General features: G+C 40.8%; 1 protein-coding gene across 1 annotated transcript; it reads left to right on the top strand.

Annotated features, from left to right (window-relative positions):
* The first annotated feature begins 12,398 nt into the window (after positions 1-12,398).
* On the top strand, positions 12,399-13,259 carry LOC111903479 (uncharacterized). The gene is made up of 2 exons (XM_023899243.3): positions 12,399-12,925; positions 13,041-13,259. Exons 1-2 carry the CDS (start codon positions 12,648-12,650, stop codon positions 13,099-13,101), a joined length of 339 nt encoding a protein of 112 aa, XP_023755011.1. The 5' UTR covers positions 12,399-12,647; the 3' UTR covers positions 13,102-13,259.
* The last annotated feature ends 2,640 nt before the right edge of the window (positions 13,260-15,899 follow it).

The following is a 15,899-nucleotide window of genomic DNA, read 5'->3' as shown; positions in this document are numbered from 1 at the left end:
CCTGGACTGGCTGAACTGGCTGATGAACCCACTAGTTGCTGCACGGCAACTCTCTGAACTCCTGCTCCACTCGCTCCCCGAGCTACCAATATCAATGCAACACTGAGTCTAACCGACCCCCAAAAGACAACCAAGTCAACTCTGGTCAAAGTCAACCCTCCAGGTCTACCCTACTCGCCGATTCATCCTATTGACTCGCCGAGTTCATATGTTCAGAGTCCATTTATTCACAATTCGACTCACCGAGTCAGTCCATGACTCGCCGAGCCTACCGATTTCCGAGTCCTGACCTGTCCAACTCACCGACTCTCCAATCGACTAACTGATTCGAGTCTAAATTCGAAAGGTTTGGGGTTTCGCGACCTGACTCGCCGAGTCCAAGACAACCTTCAACAGACTCGCCAAGTTGTTCATCCAACTCGCCGAGTTCCTACCCAACTTCATCTGACTCGACGCGTTGCTCATCCTACTCGTCGATTTCCTCCTCATCTTCATGCTGCTCGTCGAGTCCACTCAAAGGACTCGTCGAGTCCATTCAGATCTCTATACATGTAGAGGACTTTTGAGTCATGCATGGACTCCAAACTGTAGACCTACCCTTCCCAAGCCTATTCCTCACGTAAAGTTGCAAACTTTACGTGTAGAGAAGGAGATCTAGGCAAAATACATCATAAACTAGGGTTTAAGGCAAAGAGGCTCCATAACCAACTCAAGGGCTGAAACTTTATGCTTTCCAAGACCAAAATATACTTAGATCTGAAGTAGCAACTCCAGATTCGGCTTCTAACTCAAATGGATCACTACTGATGGCTAAAAGCCCCAAAACTCACAACCAAAATAGATCTAAAGGAAGGGAAATGACTTAATACCTTCAGATGTTCAGAAATATCTTCCCAATCTCAGATCTATAGCCCCCTCCTTGCACCTTCAAGATCCTTCTTCCTTCTCCAAGCTTTAATGCACTCCTCAAGACAATAATTAGCTCAAAAATGGATATGGTGGCTAGGGTTTGGTGTTTTGGGTTAGAGGGGATGTAAAGGAACCCTAGGGGAGAGAATGACGCGCTTAAATGGACCCCAAGTCCTGAATTTAGGGTTTTCCTCAAACAGACCTGACTCGCCGAGTCTCCTTGGCCGACTCGCCGAGTCGGTCACTTACTCCTCGACCCGGATCCCGCTTGGACTCGCCGAGTCCCCTTTTAAAGTTAGGGTTTTCTTTCCTTTCTTGGCCTTCAAAACTTTGGGTGTTACAACTCTCCCCTACTTAAACTAAACTTCGTCCTTGAAGTTTGCTATGGCCCACCACATACGATCTGCTTTCATAACCCATCAATCATCCCAACACCAGTTGCCTACCTTCGTTGGTCTTCCACCTGGTCATTCTGACTAACATAATCCTCGCGGATAAAAACCTCGGGTCGAACCTGACCCTGAACATTTTGGAAAGACAACTTACTCACCGTCAATCCTTCTGGTACTCCCCGAGTACTACACTGAACCTATAGGGGTTCACCCCTTCTTTCCTCACGCGATTCCCTTGCCTTCCCAAGGCGATGCTCCATAACCAACTATCTCCTCTGTCACTGTGAAGATCCTATCTTCACCAATCCATTATTCCTGCTAAATCCAGTACGGGTCATCACCGCCAGTAACCACTGACACTCCTCTCTGTCATACCTTGGTGTCGAGCACCCCTCGACTCCACTAACTGAATTCCACCATAAACCGCTTACCCGCACTACTACTGACTAGAAATTTCTGCCATTCCTTATCTGCCTTCCGGATGAACTGAGCCCGCTCTGGTCCCTACCAACCTATCAATATCTTGATTACCGGCTCCCACCGGTAGCTAGCCCCAACACCACCACTAGTCGCTCCCAGCGACTTCCAAAGAATTTCGACCACCTATAACTGCTCAATCTATTCTGCCATTCAGGCACTATAAACCTGGGATCCCCGATCCCCTAACTTGACACTAAGGTCCCTACCAGGTCCCACCTGTGCTGCTAAAACTCACGGGTCTCGCCCACGGGTCCCACCCGCCCCTATCCTTCTAGTCCCACTAGTCTAAACACTCTCGCTCGGGCCTCGCCCACGGGTCTCACCCAACCACACTACTGAGCAACCCTGCTCTCAGGTCTCGTCTACACTGCTAATCTCATACGGGCCTCGCCCACGGGTCTCACCCAACTATATCCTGGAGCGGCCTCTCCCAAGGTCTCACCTCTCTAGGGCTATACAGGCAGACTCCCTATCATCCTCATTCACTACCCATTCCTGATCCCCATCTGATCACTAGGAGGTAAGGGCCTCACCCCAACTCCGCTAACGAAGCTACTAAGGAATGGCTTACCTGTAGTCTTACATCACCATCCATTGCTAACTGCTAGTGAATGCTATGGCTTCCCCGTAGTCTTACAACACTTCCACCACTAACAGCTAATACGATGGCACCCATGTGCCCTTAGCTCTCAAGATCCTCATTTCGACTCCCTCGAGTCGTACGGGCGATTCACAACCTGAATTCCCAACCATGTACTATCCATTGCCATCACACGCACTAGCTGATGGGGAGTTTCTCAAACTCCCAACCCTGAAATCCTCAATCCATCAAACGTTGAACCACTTCTTTTCTTTCTCGGAGGTCACGCACTCATTCTGGGTCTGCGTGCTCCTACCTTTGCACACTCGGAGGATTCTCCCCCACTTCGATCCTGCTTACCCCTTGTTGCTCAATACTCAAAAAGAAATCCCAATCCTTGCTACCATTCCATAATCAATCTGCTGAGGAACCCAAACTTACCATAGCTAGGGATCTGACCAATCCATTTCTAACACTATACAACTCTGATCTAGCGAGACATACCAAGTCCCTCCCAAACATGCTACAGTTACTGCATCCTATGTAACCTTCTCCAATAGGGCACATCCCCTCACTACCATTCGAATAACCAAGGTATGCAGATGGCATATAACTCGATCACAATCTAATGCTCAAAAAAATAAAATACTCATACCAATAATGATGCAGAACCATAACAATATAATCATGCACAAATAAAAGAACTGAAAATAGAAATCGCATACCTGTAACGTCCGGTGCTGATCGCGCCTCTAAGGTAGTCATCTGAAAAGCTCTGCCTCCTACCGTAAGTGCCTCTACACGGTCCTGACGGCCGTCTATGATCCTCAAAGTTGTAGGGGTAGGTGCCATCACCCGTCCTGTTGAAAACAAACTGGGGCACTGGGCCTTCTTGTGTCCCTGCTGATTGCAGTGAAAACATATCAAGTCTAATCCCTGTGTCATGGTAGCAGTACAATCCCTACTAAAATGACCAGTCCGACCGCACTTGAAGCAGCCAGACTCACCGCCGCTACCACTCCTGCACGCGCCCCCGTGCGCCCTGCCACACTTCCCACATCGGCTGCGGTCCTGATAATCCTTCGATCTCGAATCCGATCCCTTGGGCCTTTTGCCCGAACTCGCGGCTACCTGAACCTCATCCGGCTTCCTCTTCCAGGTCTGCTCCAAATCAATTTCCCTCTCCCTGGCCCGAGAAATCATATCTTCCAGCGTCTTACAGCCGGACCTGCTCACGAACTCCCTGATGTCAGCCCTCAACATCTCGTGATATCGGGCCTTCTTCATCTCCTCATCCGCGACATACTGCGGTACCAGAAGAGCCCACTACCTGAACTTGGCGGTGATCTCCGCCACAGTCTCAGTGGTCTGCGTCAAATCCTGAAACTCCTGTGCCAACTGCTGCACCTCAATAATCGGTGAAAACTCTGCCCTGAACCTGGCCGAGAAATCGCTCCAAGTCATCGCGTCCAACGCGGCATCATCCCCCAAAGCATGACCAATATCCTTCCACCAATCCCTCGCTCTGTCCTTCAGAAGACAGGAAGCGAGTCTGACCTTGTCCCCCTCAGGACACCAGCTCATACGGAATGCGTTGGTAACATCAGCCAACCATCTGCTGCTAGCAATGGGGTCCCTAGCCCCATGATAATCTGGTTCCCCGCAAGCCCTGAACTCCCGAAATGTCAAGGTACGTGCCCCCATCAATGCCATCATCTCAGTATGGAAGGCTCCCAGTCTCTCATCCAAAATCTCCAATATACCCTCCTTGACCGTGCCAAAGATCACAGGAGTCTTATCTAAAATATTGCACGTAACCTCGGCTGATATCAACTCCCTCATTCGCTCCTCGAGCTGCTCGGCCCCTGAACCCGAGCCTGATCCCTCTCCGGCGCCTGATCCGCCCACTGGTCTCTCTCGCACCGTCACCATGCTGAAAATATACCACAACCACTATCAGAATACTCATCACTGATGCGAGACCAAACACACGCTACCAGGTTCCCGGTCTTGTCTCGGCCTTTCCCGAATCGAGTACGGATCCTCTGCTTCCAGTAGTACGGGCCCATACTACCTTCCACATCTATCCGTACTTTCCTTAGGAATTTCTTTGACTCCACCAGGTCCTTTATCCACTACTACTGCTCCCAGCACTATCTCATCCTAGGCTTACCCTGGGAAAACCACTGACTCAACTCAAACCAGTCCTCAGCTGCTGAAGGCCTCCTTGTGATACCAATTAGCCATCATCTGGATACCATCACATGTGACGAGGCTCAGATAATCTTTCAAGTAAAAGACTCTTCCCTAAAACGGTTGGACTCAAACAAGAGTTGCGCAATAGGACCAAATCCAGCACTCTGAGATTATTCAACCCTGGTCACATGTGATGCGTCGTATCCAACTAATGGCTAACTTTCATCACTCAAAATCCCACAATGCACAAAGCAAACAACATTCAGACAAGGGAAAATCTAACCGCAACATACTCAAGCAATCATATCCGCATAGCAAGAAACTGAACTAGCATGCAACACAAACTCATAGACCCACACAAACTCATAAACTCAGGCATAACCTAAACAAGCTATCCTACTACTGTCTAATCAGCACTATCATTCAGCTCAAAACACATATAATAGGCACATAAGGCATCATCCCAAGATCCTTTGTCCTAATCTAGCATGCTGTTCTATCAACTGATAATCATAACATAAACTTGTATGGGTATTTTGGGGTACTTACTTGAGCTCGGTTGATTGCATGCACCACACTCTTTTTCTCTTTTCAAAGTTCTTTTCTTTCTGAATTATTTTTGCTTTTCTAAAACTGTTTTCTTTCCCAAAACTCTCTTTTTACAAAACTGTCTTTTCATTTTGAAATCTTCCATACCAATTCCTCAGTTTGAGTTCAAACACACCCGAGAGCATGTCCGAATCCCTCAAACCTGGCTCTGATACCACTTGTAACGTCCCAAAATTCAAGGCTAAAAATTTCTTTTAATAAAACATTACTTAAAGAAAATTCATCATTTCAAAACATAAACAGAGTATTAGTTTCCAAAATACATGTTCGTTATCAGAGTAAACATTCCCAGGCTGTCTAATCTATGGTGTGTGCTATGCGATCACCCCGAGCTCTTCCCTCCGCTACCGGAAGTACCTGAAACCAAAACTAAAAACTATAAGCACAAAGCTTAGTGAGTTCCCCACCCTACCACATACCATGCATAACCACATACTGCACATAATGGGCCACGCCCCGCTATCCTGGGCCTCGCCCGCTACAACGGCCCCGCCGCTCCAGGCCCCGCCTAGATACGAGCCCCGCTCGGTTACAGATCTGTTTCACTTAGGCCTCGCCTGTCATAGGGCCTCGCCCACTAACATATAATAGCACATAAACATATCACATCACATCACATGAGCTAAACACATACTAACGGATCTTGTCCTAAGGCCTCGCCTATCTCTGGGCCCCGCCCTTGACCTGCTACTGATAAGTCATGGAACCCCGTCCATACTCCTGCTGATGGTGAGGTACGGGCCCAGCCCACCCTCACTCCTTCCCTAACTTGGGCCTCGCCCCTGATCTGCTGCTACTAAGATGTGGAACACCATCCACACTCTGCTACTGAGGAGATACGGGACCTCGCCCACACTCACCTCCCTACCAGTCACATACAGGTATCACACAGACAACAAGTATAAACTATCACATAAACCATTCCTTGGGCACCCGCCCTCTATCATTGGACCTCGACCCGAATATCATACTAGCATACAGTGCCTAGGGCTAACCCCCGGGTCTTCTTCTTATAACTTCATGGGCCGGCATTGTGGTCGTAGACCCATTCACACAAAGGGAAACTCACCTGCACTGGCTGAACTGGCTGATGAACCCACTAGCTGCTGCACGGCAACTCTTTGAACTCCTGCTCCACTCGCTCCCCGAGCTACCAATATCAATGCAAAATTGAGTCTAACCGACCCCCGAAAGACAACCAAGTCAACTTTGGTCAAAGTCAACCCTCCAGGTCAACCCTACTCGCCGATTCATCCTATTGACTCGCCGAGTTCATATGTTCAGAGTCCTTTTATTCGCGATTCGACTCGCCGAGTCAGTCCATGACTTGCCGAGCCTACCGATTTCCGAGTCCTGACCTGTCCAACTCACCGACTCTCCAATAGACTCACTGATTTGAGTCTAAACTCGAAAGGTTTGGGGTTTCGCGACCTGACTCGCCGAGTCCAAGAACAGACTCGCCAAGTCCAAGACAACCTTCAACAGACTCGCCGAGTTGTTCATCCAACTCACCGAGTTCCTGCCCAACTTCATCTGACTCGACGAGCTGCTCATCCTACTCGTCGATTTCCTCCTAAACTTCATGCTGCTCGCCGAGTCCACTCAAAGGACTCGCCGAGTCCATTCAGATCTCTATACATGTAGAGGACTTTTGAGTCATGCATGGACTCCAAACTGTAGATCTACCCTTCCCAAGCCTATTCCTCACGTAAAGTTGCAAACTTTACGTGTAGAGAAGGAGATCTAGGCAAAATACACCATAAACTAGGGTTTAAGGCAAAGAGGCCCCATAACCAACTCAAGGGCTGAAACTTTATGCTTTCCAAGACCAAAATATACTTAGATCTGAAGTAGCAACTGCAGATCCAGCTTCTAACTCAAATGGATCACTACTCATGGCTAAAAGCCCCAAAACTCACAACCAAAATAGATCTAAAGGAAGGGAAATGACTTAATACCTTCAGATGTTCAGAAATATCTTCCCAATCTCAGATCTATAGCCCCCTCCTTGCACCTTCAAGATCCTTCTTCCTTCTCCAAGCTTTAATGCACTCCTCAAGACAATAATTAGCTCAAAAATGGATATGGCAGCTAGGGTTTAGTGTTCTGGGTTAGAGGGGCTGTAAAGGAACCCTAGGGGAGAGAATGACGTGCCTAAATAGACCCCAAGTCCCGAATTTAGGGTTTTCCTCGAACAGACTTAACTCGCCGAGTCTCCTTGGCCGACTCGCCGAGTCGGTCACTTACTCCTCGACCCGGATCCCGCTTGGACTCGCCGAGTTCCTCCTTGGACTCGCCGAGTCCCCTCTTAAAGTTAGGGTTTTCTTTCCTTTCTTGGCCTTCAAAACTTTGGGTGTTACACCGTGTCTCGAATGAATATAGTTGATCAGACTATATTGACCCTAGACACGACTACATAACTGCCCAGGTTTAACCACGGTGCACAACACCCAATTACTTATGTTTTGTTCTACTCATGGTTACGGTTTCTGGCGTTTAGATATTCTTGTGTACTTTTTAAAAATACTTATATTTTAAAGTATACTTTTAGTTCAGAGCGCTTCGGCCCCTTAGTGTTTATAGTTATATACCATGTAAGGTTTGGTATACTTAGTTCACTATAAACAAGGGCTCTGATACCAATCGGTCACACCCCGAAACCGATGACGGAAACGCTCCGGGGTGGAGGACATCATGTAAAGTATCACAACCAATGTACATAGTAAGCATAGTAAACACAACCATTACATCACATAGAAATATTTACATTTGTTTAAAAGTAAAGTAATACATGTTTTATCTATACATTAGTATAACAAAAGTAAAGATGAGACTGCTAAAATGCTCCATCTTCTCCAAAAGATTGCCAGATACCTGTCTAACGTTGACCTGAGAATACAAGCAGTTTTAGGAATATCAGCATAAAGCTGGTGAGTTCATAAGTGGTTTGTTTCTGTGAAATAAAATGTTCCTTTAAGTTTGAGAAAAGTTGTTTCCAAGAAAATCTCATATTTTCTTATAAAAGAAGTTTGGTTATCCATTTGTTAAACCGCTTGTCTATGAAAAGTTAAGTTATCCCAGGAAAAACCCTTATTTTCCTAAAAAGTTGGTGGTTGGTTATTGATTCGGAATGAAGTGTACAAGTATCTACCATACTTGTAGCGTTTAAGTGAAGTGTCCTGAAAGCCTGGTTATCCTTGAAAAGTACATTAGTTTTAACACGTATATAAAACTAATAAGTGGGTTGTAAATTAATTCTTAAGGTTATTAATTTACTAAGTTCTTTATTACTAAAAAGTAAATCTCCATTATCTAAGTTTGCGAGTTCCATAACCATACGATAGACTAGATATGGCAATATGAAGTCCATTATCATTTTATGAGTTTTGTCACCCGTAGACCCGCCGGTCCCACTATAGCTAGCAGCAAGGTGTAGGGTAGTCAGCCCCGTATAGATCTATACACTCAAGTCACGCTCTCCTTCTAAGAGATTTTGGTTACAGGGGCGGTCCTCCACTCGCATATCTCTGTCGAGTGTTTCAGAGGACGTGTCTCCAATTTTAAGAATAACGAATTTACAAGTAATAATGCGGAAAATCATGTTTTATGAATGACATGAAATTCTTTGTGAAATATAAAACATAACATTTTATAATGAGTTTCGCAATAAGGTTGAAAACTAACTCTGCAAGTTAAACGGTTGATTAATACAGATTTCAGTGTCAAAATCATACTGAACATGTAATTATATCATACGAAATAATAAGTTTTGAGTACAAGTTTCCTTGTACTTTTGCTTGTATTCTCCCCCTAAAAACATGAAAAACACGGAAAATGGTGTAGGGGTATGAACTCACCAGACGAGAAATGTGTCGGGTAGGATGTTAAGTATTAGTTTAAGGCTTGAACACGCGTGAGGTTCCTATGTAACATACGGAGATACATAATTGTATCTAATTAGACTTTGAACTACTAATTAAGTAAGAAAATACACTCCGAGGCGCGAAAACACTTTATCTCAAGTGTTAGGAATGATTCGGGTTGCATCTAAGGGTGTGTAGGGCCTAGATAAGGAGTTTACTCTTCATGAGTAGACCCTTAGGGTGTTTACGGTCCAAAGACTATATCCCCATGAGTTTACGGCCGTAAACTCATGGATGGTGTGTTCTTGGATGTTTAAAGGTCTTACAATGCACAAGGGAAGGTTCTAAGGTTGAATCAAAGGCTTAGGAGGTGAACGGGACTTGAAATGACCTTGGAAATGGGGTTTACGGTTCTTGAACAACCCTTGGGGATTTTACGGTCGTAAACTCATGTTTGTCCATTTTTCATGTGTTTTGGTGGTTGTAGGTTAAGCATACAAAGTTCTAGACCCAAATATAAGCAATTCAAGGTGTTAAGGGCACTTAAACACCCTTTGGAGGTGTTTACGGTTTTAGGAGACCTCCCCAAACCGTAAACTCAAGTGTTGCTCATTTGTGCATGGATTGGTGCATCACATGAAGAAATACAAGGTTCTAGGCACTCATGGAAGCTTTTGGAGGTGTCTAAGGGGCAATTTAACACCTTAAAAGGTGTTTACGGTCTATGAAGGTGTGTTTATGGTCCAAGAATGTTCTTGGACCGTAAACTCATGTTTGCAACTCAAATGACATGATTTTGGTGTTCTAAGCTCGTACATGCAAGTCCTTAAGTCTTTGCTAAACACTAGAAAGGATTTGGAAGGGTTTTGGGGCTTCAAAACCCCTTTAAGGGAGTTTACGGTTTTAGGAGGTGTTCCCAAACCGTAAACACGTGATTTTGAGAGTTTTGGGTGATTTCAACATAGATTTGCATGCTTAACAAGTTAAACAACAAGCTAGGATAGATTACTTACGATTTTGGAGCTTGAAAGGGCGTTTTTGGATCAAAACTTGAGTTTTAGAGAGAGAGAGAGAGAGTAGGGAGAGAAAGTTATGAGGAGGTGGGAAAAAGCTCAAATGAAGTCACTCATCCTTTATATAAGGCTTGAGTTTGTGGCCAAGTGGGAATCCACCCAATACCGACGTTAAACAAGGCTTATGGTCGTACCCGATTTAGTTGTCATAACCCGACGTGGTCGAATCTAAGAATTTTCCAAATAAAAATTGTGATGTTTTCACGTGTTTTTATTCCGTCCCGACACTTAAGAAGATAAAAATAAAAACATTAATTTATTTGCCTAACCTAAAAGTTAATGGAAAATTTTAATAAAAATAAATTTTATTAACGAAAATGGTTTACAGCGACGGAATAAATTACGGGTTGTCACAAATTCGTGATCCAAACACACCATGTGATAAGATGGAACCTAAGGTAGGTGATATGTTTGAGTCTCCTGCACAACTTAAGTTTTGTATTCAAAATTATGGGGTGTTAAATGGATATCAGATATACTTTGAAAAATGTGATAAAACTAGAACGGTTGCAAGATGTGTGAAGAGGACAGAGATGAATGATTGTCCTTTCAGATTGTATGCTGGATGGATGTACAATCGAAAATCATTTCAAGTTAAAAATTTGGTTGGAGAGCATCGTTGCAGTAGGAAGTTCAAATTTGAAAGTCTTGTTTCCCCTGAATGGATAGGTAGGCATTACATTATTGAAATTACAAACACACTTAAGATGAAACTTAAGGACATGATTGCTTATATCAAACAAAGGTTGAGGTGTGTAGTATCCATTGGGCAAGTCTGTAGGGAAAAAAATGGGCCACTGAGTTGATTGAAGGAAAACTAACTGAACATTATGCTACTTCCACCCCAGGTTCTACATGCAAAGTTAGTGTCACTATCAATCTAGATGGGAAGAACTACTTCCATAGATTTTACATAGGTTTCAAAGCTCTAAGTGAATGATGGAAATTAGGGTGTAGAAGAGTAATTGGGTTGGATGGATGCTTCCTGAAAGGACATGTGAAGGGTGAGTTCTTGACTGCCATTGGTATAGATGCTAATAACCAGGTATATCCTATAGCATGGGTTGTTGTTGATGTTGAAAACAAGCCTAACTTGACTTGGTTTATTGAGCTTCTTAGAGATCGTCTAGACCTTCATGGTGGCAGAGGATTGGTGGTGATATCTGACCAACATAAGGTTTGTTTTCAATACTCCATTATATATATATATATATATATATATATATATATATATATATATATATATATATATATATATATATATGTTAACACAATTTAAAAGGGATGCATATTGAGTTGAATGTTCTTGTCTTGTAGGGATTGGTTGAAGCTGTAAAAGATATACTCCCAAATGTTAAGCATCGGCAATGTGCCAGGCATGTTATGCCAATTTCAAGAAATCATACACAGGGTTGGAGTTCAAGAAATTATTTTGGGCTACATCAATGAGGTGTGTAGAAAGTGACTTTATGAGGCACATGGCAACCATCAAGAAGTTGAACCCATCTGCATATGAGTACTTGATGTCAAGACAACCAAAAACATGGTGTAGAGCTTATTTTGATAGGGGTTATGCGTGTGAAGCAGTTGAGAATGGAATCTCTGAGTGTTTCAACAACTCAACGAGACTATCACCCAACTTTCTTCCTGCTTGAACAACGATACCAACAGTGTAGACCTAATCCTCTTCAAATACCCAAATTTCGTGATGATTCCCTCCCAAAAGCCCAAGATTTTTTTTCAGTAGAGTACGATTTACTGAGATTGAGTTGACGTTTCAGAGAGAGGGTGTGGAGCTCTATGTCTAATGTTTACCGAACGGGGTTAATTTCGTCGTTGGTTAAGAAACGGGGGAAACGTCTTCTACAGTTGATGGGTAAGTGGAGGGGTAACCGGTAAACCTTCTTGCAACCGGTTATTTGGCATAAACGCAAACAATGAGACAAGTATGTTGCATTAACGACCCAAAAATCCGCTGGAAGGTAAAACAGACTTTTTCTTGCAAAATTAAGGTTTTTTATGACATTATCCATTTCTTTGTGTATTAGGTCTATTCCAAAAATGAAATAACTAAATTGTTCTTATTTATTTATTTATTTATTAATTTTTTAACTGACCAAAATTTGAAAAAATACAAATCAGGACTATTTTTATAGTTTTGTCATTGAATTACGATGTCGATGGCTGCACTTTAAAATTTTTAAATCTTAATCGTTTTTTCATAAAGATAAATAAAATAATAAATTATTGAAATTCAATAATAAATGACCGAAACTATCCCAGACACAGTGTTGAGTGTACAATCTTTTGGATTTGGATTGGAAAAAGCCACGTTAGAAACCTGACTCTATCCCTTTCAACTTCTCTTTCGTGACTTTTACTATAAGAACATGAATTGAAGCAGAATGTTCCAATTCAACTATCGAGTCGCCATTAAAGAGAAAGCTCACACAAGCCATATGCTTCACCCTTTTTCCCTTTCTTGATTCGTTACTCCTCAAAATCCAGGTAAAGAATAAAAAACTGTGTAATTTGATTTGTATCCATGAAGCTTTTCTTCTCCGATCGCGTTTTTTGTTTCGGTTGTTCTGTCAACACAACGAAGCCGGAGATAATTTCCGCCGATGATTGTATATCTCGCCGGCGCACAAATCAACGAAAATCGACAAAGCACTGGAGGCCGGTGCTGAAGGCAATTGAGGAGGACGGCGTGCTCAGACGAAGCCCTGAATCAACGGCCGTCGCTAGATCTGAGAAGAACCTATTGAATAAACCTAAATCGGCGAGAAGAACTCGATCTGAGCCCTTTCACGACAATTATTGGTAAAATTCTCTATATACTATTAGAAACAAAAAACAACTACTCATGTTGAAAACTTCAAACGATTATTTACAGCTTATAAGCCTGATCTTATGATGTTTTGAGCTCAAATTGCAGGAAATCGAGTCATGAGATGATAGCAGTTCCAGTTTTTTCTCCAACGCCGTTTATGTTTTGATTTTAAATTTTTAATCTTTTCTTCTCCTTGACAGTTCGTCCCTAGGTTCTGTACATTCAGATTGTTAACAAATTTTCTTGTGTTTTTTTATTTTTTTTTATTTATGTAACATTGTAAATTTCTAATTAAACAGTAATGTTTGATATTATTTTTATCAACGTATGCTATTGACAAAAATATGCCACGGAATTTTACCCTTTAAACACCCAACATTTGAAATATAAATGAAATAACACCGTATATGTGTCCGCGCAAAGGTGGCGACAAATAACTTATTTGTCGAATTGTTTTCTTAAACGGTATCATGGTATTTTTAATTGTTCAAGATTTATTTGTATACGAGACGGTTAGAGATCCAATCAAAATAATCCAAGGTCCTAATTCAGCGGGCCGTTTTTTCCTTTTTTTTCTTTGAAAACTCCAGGATGGAGCTTGGAGATTTTCTTTTTAGACCTCTATTAAAGTTATTTTCTACTAGGATGCGATCTAAGCTTGGCATATGGTTATATGACCACGCAAAGACGTCCCAAATTGGACAAAGATTTACTTGTATACGAGTTCAGTCCCTATAGTTGTTTAAGTTTATGATTATAAATATTTGTAGTTAGGGATTCCATCGTAATCACTTTTAAAACAATTGATTAATAGAATCTTGTTTTAATTCATTGTGTCATTTTATTGGTTTTTATTATTTATTTATTGCTTTCTTGCATAACATCATATCATTGAGCATACAATATGTAATTATATGATATCATTAAAATAATAGAAACAAATTAATTGGTATATGTTATAATTAATTATAAAGTAATAAAATAATTATCAATTTTAAGTAAAATATTAATGTTTTAACCTTATATTTATATATTTTGGTTCAGACTATTCGTGTAAATTAATTAATAATGATGTCTAGATTAAAGTATCTAAATTTATTTATATATATGAATTCACTATTTCAAAATTTTCATTTGGCGACTAAGTGAATTTCATAATAACTTTCTTTAATTTTGACAAGTATCAATGATTTATTTATGTATAATTACAAAAAACTTTTTAAGTTATATCTTTTAAAATTCAAGATATAACATATATGTTTTATAATATACTATAGATATAGATTATTTGATTATCGAATTAAGTTCAATGTATTTTTGTAAAAAAAAAGTTTATATTTTAACTAGAAAATATATGAGTTTTTTGCTAGATGAGTATTGTAAAGGCACGACCTATTGTTTGCTTTGTTAAAAATTAAATTAAAAAACATTGACTTTCACTTCTTATTATTGGGAAAATGACTCTTGAGGGTAATTAACTTTTATGTTTGTACTCATTTGGTCCCCTTTTTTGTATTCATTATACCATTGAACTTGTTGTTTGTGTTCACCATAACCCTTTTGACAGGCTTTTGACATGTGATAGCCGGTCAAAGGGTTATGGTGAACATAAACAACAAGTTCGATGGTATATTGAGTACAAAAAAAAAAAAGGAAAGGGACCAAATGAGAACAAACTCAACAGTTGGTTACCCTCCTGAGTCATTTCCCCCGAAAAGTTAAATGAAATTAAAGTTGCAAAATTATCAAAGACTGCAACCTTCTTTGGCTATAACGTATATGAAGAGCGTTTCAGAGGGGTAACTTCGTTAAAACATGGTCTATGCTATGTTTAATGTGATTAGCTGTCAACACCTCTCTTCAAAAGGATATGATTGTGTATGAGAGATATATTTATCAGCATAAACGTTTACCTCAAGGTGTATTATGGTGATGTATCTGCAAAAGCAACATGATATTGTACATATTGATGTTGTATCTCATCCCATGAATTCGATCTTAAAGCTAAGTAAACTAAAAAAATCACAGCACTTGTGATTCCACTCGTTTGTAGACTTGTCTAAAATCCATGATACGATAAATCATTCAATTGGAAATGTAAATATAGTCATGAAATGCACCTGCTTAGTCAAGATTCCCCTAATAAATATTCAAGTTCATTACAAAGTTGTACATGTATGAATAATGTTCTTTCATGGGTTATGTTTTGAAGAGAAGCAAGAATGAATCTCATAAAGTCATTAATATCAGTAAGAGATGATGTGGAATTTGCTGTAAATGAGTAAAGGGAAAATGACTCAGGAGGGTAACCAACTGTTGAGTTTGTTCTCATTTGGTCTCTTTCCTTTTTTTGTACTCAATATACCATCGAACTTATTGTTTGTGTTCACCATAACCCTTTGACCAGCTATCACAGGTCAAAAGCCAGTCAAAAGGGTTATGGTGAACACAAACAACAAGTTCGATGGTATATTGAGTACAAAAAAAAAGACCAAATGAGAACAAACTCAACAGTTAGTTACTCTCCTGAGTCATTTCCCCTTATTATTTGATGGATTGAGATGACTACATCTAGGCCAACTTTATTATTGCAAACAATATTAAAATGATAATTTTTAGAATATAATTATATATTCTTTTTCCAAGTTCAGAATAAAAGCATTATGATATCAAGAAATATATATATATATATATATATATATATATATATATATATATATATATATATATATATATATATAGAGAGAGAGAGAGAGAGAGAGAGAGAGAGAGAAAGAAAGAAAGAAAGAAAGAAAGAAAGAAAGAAATATTCAAATGTTTCAAGCAATTATTGTGTTGCTAAATGTACAATCACAATTTAGCAAATAATCTACCCTAATAAATGAAAATGACTTTGCCACATGTCCTCTTCTCATTCATTTGGACACATGACATTTTCTAGAAATTTTAAATTTTTCTATTTTC

The sequence above is a fragment of the Lactuca sativa genome, chromosome 4 (assembly GCF_002870075.4).
Source record: "Lactuca sativa cultivar Salinas chromosome 4, Lsat_Salinas_v11, whole genome shotgun sequence".
In the NCBI taxonomy this organism is placed as follows: domain Eukaryota; kingdom Viridiplantae; phylum Streptophyta; class Magnoliopsida; order Asterales; family Asteraceae; genus Lactuca; species Lactuca sativa.
The sequence above is the reverse complement of the archived record's forward strand: the minus strand, read 5'-3'. Positions and strand labels throughout refer to the sequence as shown.

What these genes read in the sequence shown, in the direction of transcription:
- LOC111903479 (XM_023899243.3), top strand. Translation starts at nt 12,648, where the DNA reads ATGAAGCTTTTCTTCTCCGATCGCGTTTTTTGTTTCGGTTGTTCTGTC. An exon ending in CCCTTTCACGACAATTATTG is followed by an intron (nt 12,926 to 13,040) that starts GTAAAATTCTCT and finishes CTCAAATTGCAG; the next exon opens with GAAATCGAGTCATGAGATGA.